The following is an 8,955-nucleotide window of genomic DNA, read 5'->3' as shown; positions in this document are numbered from 1 at the left end:
GTGGACCTCGGGGCTGCAGCCCAGCGTTTAACGACCATGACACTAGGCCTCTTTTTGGTCAATACATGAATTTTTTCTTTTTCACTATATTATATTAATTTTATTATGTATGTTAAACATTTCTCCAAGGCAAATACATATTCAACTTTTCTTAAACTCAAGGCGACTCCACAGGAGCAGAATGGACTGCACCGTAGAATCGTCTGTGTTTTAACCATTCAGACACGGATCATCAGGCTTTTCTTCTTCCCAAGATATTTTGGATTTGTAGGTTTTGTCTACCTTTCTGCTATTTTTTTTGCTAGAATTACTACCGTTTTGTTAGTAGGGACTCCTAATAACTAATTTCATGTTACCCCTACCCTATGAGGTAGCTATGTACACAAGAGAAATAAATGGCATAATTATTGATGGAGAGACTGAAGCACAGGAGAATTAAGTGACTTTGAAATCCAGTAAATGACTTAGACTTACACCCAGAGATTCTCACTCTTCTCTATAAAAATATCCAGGTGCATGCCTATTAAATTTTATGGAAATGAAACATGCTGTTTTCAAAGCATTTAAGCATATACAAACCTAATGCCAGGTTTACTTGAAAACACCTATTCATTTGACAAGGGATAGTCCTTATTGAATAATATGAACAATACCTCGTATTTTCCAGTGGTGGTGTTAAGTGCTCTTACATGAATTGGGATCATGTAACTGTGACAGCTCGGGGTTTGGTCCCCTTTACTGTACCTGCAACAAGATATGGGTAGAGTGCTAGCTCTCACTCAGATCACTGACTGAGGATGCCAGTCTGGAGGTGCGTCTCTCTTCACATTTATAAATACACCGTGGAGAAAAGTGGCTGCTGGTCCTCCTCCTCCTGCTGGCCTACACCCTGCACGTGCTTCCTGGGACTCCAGTCAGCAGCCTCTGCCGAGGCCTATTGGCCATAAGAGCTGTTGGCAGTCTGCCATGGTGCCTGCCTTGAATCCATTCGGCACTGCCTATATTGCCCTGTGGTTGGGGCTTTGTTTTCCCTCCTGCCTTGTCTTCCTGTTTGCTGCCTCTTCTCCAGCAAGCAGCTGCGTCAGTCAGGAAGGGACTCTGGCTAGCACCTGACCTGCAGACTGAAACTGGACTGGGGTTCCCAGCTCTGCCCTTGTGAGGGTGTTCTCTTTGTGTAAATTTCTTTCTTGAGGTCTATTTATTTCTTACAAACATATGTGTGTTATTGGTTTGGTTTCTCTAGAAGACTCATCTTTGTGCATTTGTTACCAAAAGTGCAGGTCTAGAGACACATGTCATAAGGCTGCAGAGGGAGAGTATGTCTCACTTCTGCCTCATGATTAAGTGGAGTTGGCTTCTTTATTTCCCTTGTTCAGGCAGGAGAAATCAGAGGCGACTTCTCACGTGATTTATGGAGTGGGATCAATTGTAAAGGTTCCTGAAGCATGGAAGCATGGGGGTTTTCTTAAGTACTAAATTAAAGACGGGGCCTGGGAAGTGAACTACTTGATTCTTAGACATTTTCTTTGATATTCTTCAGTCAAAAATTCCAGGAATCTGATACATTTTCTCCGGTGTTCTTCCCTGAAAAGACTGAGAGAAATGTAATGCATGTTAAGCTGTCTTGTAATGAAAAAAAAAGTGACTTTGGGATTTCCCTTAGACCAAAGTCTATGTTTTTAAACAACATGGTTGAGAAGAGAAAGGGTTGCTGAATTCACCCAGCCAGAGTTGCAGGGCAACATGCCTCTGAATAAGATAGTATAGAAAAGAGAAACTCCAACTTCAGTGTATTTTTTTTAAAAATCACTGTGTTTAAGACTATATTTTTTGCTAGTTATTACAAATGTTGCTTCCCTTCTAGTGTTGTTAAACACATGTGAGAAATAAATGAATATTTGGAATCATGATTCCATAAAACTTGCAAGTCCCATTTAGTTCTGTTCCTTATTATTTTTCAACATTGAAACACACATCTAGATGAGCAATTAATACAAGTCAATTATGGAGGGCCTCAAAAATTAATTAATGTCAATTTAATATATTAAACATGTAAAAAAACATTGAAATCTCAAATTCCTTGGTCTTTTTCTATATATAGCACAAGGAAGTGTCATTAAATTTGTGGAAAAGTTTCATTATCTTAGAATTAATTTTCCACTAATTTATCATTATTATTATAATTTTATTGATATATCTTATGCAATTTAAAAAATCCATTCAAATAAAATTTTGTTGTTCAATCCCATTGAATAGAGTTATATAATCATCAGTGGTATCAGCCCTGAAGCTCCTATCCCCACCCCCAGCTCTCACCCTCAGGGAACCAGTATTCCTCCTACAGTGTCTGAAGGATTATCCATCTTGATTTTCATGTAGCAAATGATTTTAAATATACAAATGAACATACACAAATCTAAAATGTTTAGAGGTAAAACAAATAACAGCCTTAATGTTAAATGTAGGCAATATTAAAGAATTAATGGATAATTATGTGATTCATCAGTGCCATGCCTCACCCTGGATTTATCATCCTTTCCATGTGGCTCTTCTGAGAGTGCCTTGCAGGTGTGAGTTTTGGGTCTCTGTTACATCCATACCTCTGCACATTGAATTGCTTGCATGTTTTTGAACTTCTGCTATGTCTTCCCTTGGATACCTCATGATCACGCAGACAGGTGTGCTTCTTTCATGTCGCTTTTGTTGCTTCCCTGTTAGATGGCTGCTTGTTTAATTGTAAGATTTTAAGACTCTACACATTTTTTTAATAATCAGGCACCATCAGCTTTCTTAATTTTCTTATGCACCCATCTTGTCTTTATTTATCATGTCAGGAAGGTGACTTTGATACTCTTCTTGATTGGATTTTGCTGAAAGGGGTGGGGGCAGTGAGGTGTTTAGAAATTGCCCAGAAGCAAGAGGCTTTCCTTTGAAGCAAAGGTAGAATAAGTAGAGGCAAATACTTCTCAAATCCTAGAGTACCATGAAATTTGCATTTGAAAAGACATGCAGACCACCCAGAACTGATGAAAGAGAGACTAAACTAATAAATAAACAAAAAGGACTACTCACTGTAAACACATGTTTGAGGTAAGAAGTTTGCCTTTGGATGCACAAAGTTTGGAAAAATATTTTCCTCTCAAAGAAAATTCCTTAGTAGGACGGAAATTTAAAGGAAGTCAATGAGCAGTCTGGCATGTTTAGAGGGTGGCCACCTGGCTTCTCTTGTTGAGTGGAAGTGGAATTGCAAGACTGAGGAGATGAACTGCCTTTGAACATGTCCTACTGGCACTGCTTACTTGGTCCACAGTGGCTAGAGCTGAGATGAGAGAGAAGGGGAAGGCTGGCGGGTCTGAAGTCTAACGAGTTTCATGGAATCTAATGGAATGGGTATGACTTAGGCTGAGAGGGCTAGAAATGAGGAGAGTAAGTGAAGAGGTCAGATGCTAATATTTCCTGTTAATCTAGTTGAAGTTAGAGTTGAGTTGACCTGAACCTGACCAAATATAAAGAGAATGATGTTCAATTCAACTCTGTGAACTGGTATATATTGCTGAATACTGGTTGGATAGCCTTCTCTAGACTGGACTTTATTTATGGATGCAGGTGGTCAAAGAATCAATTGGAATGAAGTTTCTATACTCCAATGAATACTGGTTTGATTGAAATGGGAAATTTAGAAACTGGATATCCAAAATGGTGTGAGATAAAGACATAAAATGGCTGGCTTACAAACTTTCACGCGTTTCCTAAATTTGAAATACGTAAAGTGAACAAAGAAATTTTCTCTCTGAATAGTTTTCTTTTTCCCTGAGGAGTCTTAGGAAGAGAGAGTGGAGAAGATGGTGATAGGATTATAGGATTCAAGGGTAAGTAAATTTTAATAGGGTTGAAATAGGCACACATTTTTTGTAGTTAGATAAAAGGAGCTCAAGTGTAATCTTTTGTGTGTTGTACATGTGTTAGCTGTCTCATGTTAAGCTCAAATATCATTTAATATTTTTGTTTTGTTTTTGAAGATTTTTGTATGGATTATGAGTTGCCCACAAGGGCCAAGTTGAAAGGTGGTAACAATGAGGTATTGGGCCAACCTGACTACACCTATAACAAGACGTGAGTGAAGCACAATCCTCACTCAACTCACAGCATGATGGTTCCATAGGGTTGTGACTGGTTACATATCTGCATATAGATGATATGCAGAATTAACCCCTGCTTTTATTGGTCTCTAACCTGCATCTGGTTCAATGGACTTGACTCATCAATCATTCACGTGGCCTCCTGACCCTGAGAGCTTTCAGCAGCTTGTTCTGTTGCCCATGTCAGATCCACTAGACACTGCTCCATGGATTTTTGGTCTTCCTGTCATCTGCTTTATATTCCTGCTTCATTGGACTAGAAGTTTTGTGAGTTGCAAGAGTTCTGGAGCTAGCATCTCACCTTGAGCTGAATTTGCACTTGCCTGCTCTGGGGTTTTGTGGGCACTACCTTCATATACATATCACTCTTAGTATAAAGTTCATATATATATGAATGTCACTGGATTTATATCTGTAGAAAACTCAAGATAACACTAAAGCCCCTTGTCATGCTGTCTGATGGTGTAAAGTTTTCTGTTATATTTTTACTTTCATTTTGTAACCGGATGACACTGATAAAAGAGAAAAATAAACATGGAAGCATTATGTACATGTTTTAAATTTCCCTCAAATGTGAAATAGCATATTATTCAGCAAAAATCCACTTCTACACTTGGATATTCTGTCAATTTCTCTCATTTCCAGTGTGTTCTTTGTGTTTTATTCCATAGATCTGCCAAGAGAGAAACAAACAAGCAACCAAAGAATGAGAAACCATACAGCAACAACAGAGTTCATCCTCCTGGGATTGTCGGAAGACCCAAACCTTCAGATTGTGATTTTTGTCTTCCTGTTCATCACCTACATGCTCAGCATCACAGGGAACTTGACCATTATCACCCTTACCCTGTCAGATGCACACCTCAAAACCCCTATGTATTTTTTCCTGAGGAATTTCTCCTTGTTAGAAGTTTCATTCACATCGGTTTGTATACCCAAGTTCCTGCACACCATTATCACAGGAGATAAAACTATTTCCTTCAATGATTGCATCGCTCAGTTATTTTTTTTAATTCTCTTGGGGGTCACTGAATTTTACCTTCTGGCTGCCATGTCCTATGATCGGTATGTGGCCATCTGCAAACCCCTGCATTACGTGACCATCATGAATCGGAGAGTCTGCACACTGCTGGTCTTCTCTTCATGGCTGACTTCATTCCTCATCGTGTTCCCTGGGCTCCTGTTGCTCTTACAGTTTGACTATTGTCGCTCTAACATCATTGACCATTTTACCTGTGATTATGTTCCCCTCCTCCAACTTTCTTGTTCAGACACAAAATTCCTAGATCTAATGAGCTTTTCCTGTGCTGTGTTTACTCTAATGTTCACTTTGACATTAATAATTCTGTCTTACGTCTCTATCATCAGAACAATTTTGAGAATCCCTTCCAGGAGCCAGAGGACAAAGGCCTTTTCCACATGTTCTTCCCACATGATTGTCATCTCCATCTCTTTTGGCAGCTGCATTTTCATGTATATTAAACCCTCAGCAAAAGAGACAGTGCCCTTGCGCAAGGGTGTATCTTTGCTAAATATTTCAGTAGCTCCCATGTTGAATCCCTTTATTTACAGTCTAAGGAATCAACAAGTCAAGCAAGCCTTCATGGACATGGCAAGGAAGATTTTATTTTTTACAAACAAATGTCAGTATGTCATGTCTTGAATCACAGGCACATATCAGGGCAATTTAATATTGATTTGTCTTTTTGGTAGTTTCTTGAAATCATGATGGCCTCCCTTTCATTTCTTTTCAAGCATTTTTTTCTAATCGTCCACAGTGATATTTGTAATTCTCATTCAACTTAACATAGTTGTTTTATACCTTTCTATACCCTTTATTTCCATATATTTTTGCTAATCACAGTTCTTCAATAAAAGCATTTTGAAATTAGAGATGTCTTTTTTAATCATTTTACAACTCTTATCATAATCCATATCAATTTCAAAAACAATTTTGAAAAACAATTTCACAGGAGCACACAAAACAAAGTGTTCTGGAATTCCTATCCTTATCAATGCTCACCATAGTACCTTATGATTCGTACTGTCAAATGCCTTTGCGTAGTTAATAAAACACATGTAAGCATTTATCTGGATTCTCTTTCAGTCAAGATTCATCTCATGTCACTAATTCTCTTCTGCATCCAGTTTGAATTTCTAGCTCCTCCCTCTCAATGTACTGTCACCACTTCTTTAATTTCTTCAGTAAAAGTTTACTTGCTAGTGCTGGTATTGTTATGGGTTGATAATTTTCACATTCTGTTTGATACCCATCACTGGAAAGGATACATTTATGGATCACTTCAAGCTATTTGGTAAGGTAGCTTTTTTCATAAATCCTCTCCAGAGTCTAGTGAGTGCCTCCAGTGTTTCATCAGCTTATTGAAACATTTCATCTGATATTCCATCAAATCCTGAAGCTTTGTCAGTGGACCTTGGATTTCTTTTGTAGAATCTATGCTTCTTGAGCAAATTCTACCTCTTGACATAATTTGACTATCGACCACTGATTTTGTGTGCAGTGACGCCATGCATTCTTTTCCTCGGCTTTTGATGATTCCTACATCAATCAATATTTTTGCCCATATAATCCTGCAATATTCAACTTGAGGTTTGAATTTTCTTCCGTTCTCAGCTAGATATATGCTTAGCATGTTCTTTGTTTTCTAACTTCATCTCTTTACACATTTTACTATAATACTGTGGCTACTTGTGCTACCCTTTGAAATGAACTCCTCAGCTCTTCAGCTTCATCATTGCTTCCACTTGATTGAGCTATCCTGTACTCAAGAACATGTTTTGGGGTAACCTCTGACTCCCACTTGGAACTTTCCTTTTTTGGTTTCTTTTTAATGACATTTTACTTCTTTCATGTAGGATGTTTCTGACATCATCAACAAGCTCGGGTCTCCTATCATTTGTGTTCACTATGTCAAATGAGGATATAAGTATATCCAGGATGAATATACTTAAGCTTGTGTTCAGGATCTTATGGACTTATTTTAATTCACTTCAAATGCAATCCCAAGTAATATATGAACAATTGACGTTTTGTTCTATAGTGTGCTCCTGTCCCCTTTTTATCCCTAATATTGATCATATCCATCTTTTTTTCCCACAGAGGCAGTCCATTTGATTTTTGTATTTATGTCTGGTAAAGTCTATGTGTCCAATTGTGATTTATATTGCTGTAAAAAAAGTATTTAAAATGAAGTCTTATCCTGACAGCTCTTTTTGGATCATCCCCATTTCCCCTCTCCTACTGTTTTTTCCTCTTTATTTCCAGGTTTTTCATTCCAATCACCAACAGTTATCAATGCACTTTGATTGCATGTTTGAAGAAGTGTATATAGAATTTTTGTTTCTGCACCAGTAGATTTTTTTGGTTAGTGAGTAGATCGATATGTTTGCATTAATTGTCCTTCCTTATAGCTTATAGCCATTATCCTATCACAAACAGCATGTACTTCAAGATAGATCTTGAAGTGTACTGTTGAAGATGAGTGTGCTGCCATTCCTCGTGAACTCTCAACATCGGAAACCATGTCATTGCCTGATTCTAAGTGGTCAAGACCAGTCCATTTCAGCTCAATAATGCCTAAGACGTTAATTTTCACTCTACTCTCAATTATCTTAGATATATGTTATACATTCCATATTCCAATTATTAACAGGTTTTGGTAGCTGCTTCTTCTCCTCTTGATTCTTGCCCCTTCAAAAATGAAAGACCCAGAGCCTTGCTCCATCCTCATTGCTATGGTCAAATCAACTTTGAGGAGGCAGCTCCTCTTCAGTCGTATTTTGGGTGACTTACAACCTGAGGGACTCTTCTTCTCACACTATATCTGAAAGTGTTTCTGTACTATTAATAGAATTTTGAGTTGCTAATGAATCAGAATCAAATTATCTCTTCTTATAGTGACATTAATATCTATTGATAACCATATTTAAAACAAAATTTCTCCCCAGATTTTAAATTTTATTTTTTTCTACATTCACTATAATAATGTTATTTTTTAGTATTTATTAAATGCTTGGATAGAAATCTCAAATTCATCATTGATTTTTCTTCTGTGCTCTACATATTTTAACTGTGGTAGGAGGGATTTCAGTTAAGATTCCATTCATGTGGAACATTCTGTAATTGCTCTCACTTTGTTTTTCTTGTAAATTTTGAACTTACACTCAAAAATGGATGTACTCCTGGAAACCAAAAATTAGAATTACAATCTCCTATTATTAAAAGTGGTGACTAAAATGTAAAATATCTTTTAATATTCAAATTCTGATGTCAAGGAGGAACTTTACATATCTGTGCAAATACATCTAACCTAATCATTTGATACATGTATTTTTAAATTTATAGATATATATTTTAACATATTCATCTGAATTTTATTTGTAAAGAGTAAATTTTCCTGATGTTAAGATTTCATTTTCTATGATCCAACACAATTTTAAGGGAAATAGTAAATTGTAGGCACTTAAATTTCAAACTATAAAAATCTTGAGACTAAGCTTTTTCTTGCTACTCATATTCAGAAATAACATGTCTTTTAAGAAGTAATACTTGCTAAAGTAACTAATCTTAGGGATACAATACACCTAGTCTCATTTTCACATTATCCCTATATATGCAAGAACTGTGTTTACACGTGAACACATGCATGTAGACATATATTTACATATCTATCTAGTTATCTACATACCTACTTATTGCCAAAAGTAGATTATAGGAGTTGGAAGAGGTCTATTTAACATCTACATCTACATGTACATGTAGCCATAAGTATATGTTTATTTATTAATACATAAA

General features: G+C 36.8%; 1 protein-coding gene across 1 annotated transcript; it reads left to right on the top strand.

Annotated features, from left to right (window-relative positions):
* The first annotated feature begins 4,845 nt into the window (after window positions 1-4,845).
* LOC142450967 (olfactory receptor 6C1-like) lies at window positions 4,846-5,802 on the top strand. Its single transcript, XM_075552901.1, has one exon. The coding sequence runs from the start codon at window positions 4,846-4,848 to the stop codon at window positions 5,800-5,802; it is 957 nt and encodes a 318-aa protein (XP_075409016.1).
* The last annotated feature ends 3,153 nt before the right edge of the window (window positions 5,803-8,955 follow it).

This window comes from Tenrec ecaudatus, chromosome 6 (assembly GCF_050624435.1).
Source record: "Tenrec ecaudatus isolate mTenEca1 chromosome 6, mTenEca1.hap1, whole genome shotgun sequence".
NCBI classification, from domain to species: domain Eukaryota; kingdom Metazoa; phylum Chordata; class Mammalia; order Afrosoricida; family Tenrecidae; genus Tenrec; species Tenrec ecaudatus.
The sequence above is the reverse complement of the archived record's forward strand: the minus strand, read 5'-3'. Positions and strand labels throughout refer to the sequence as shown.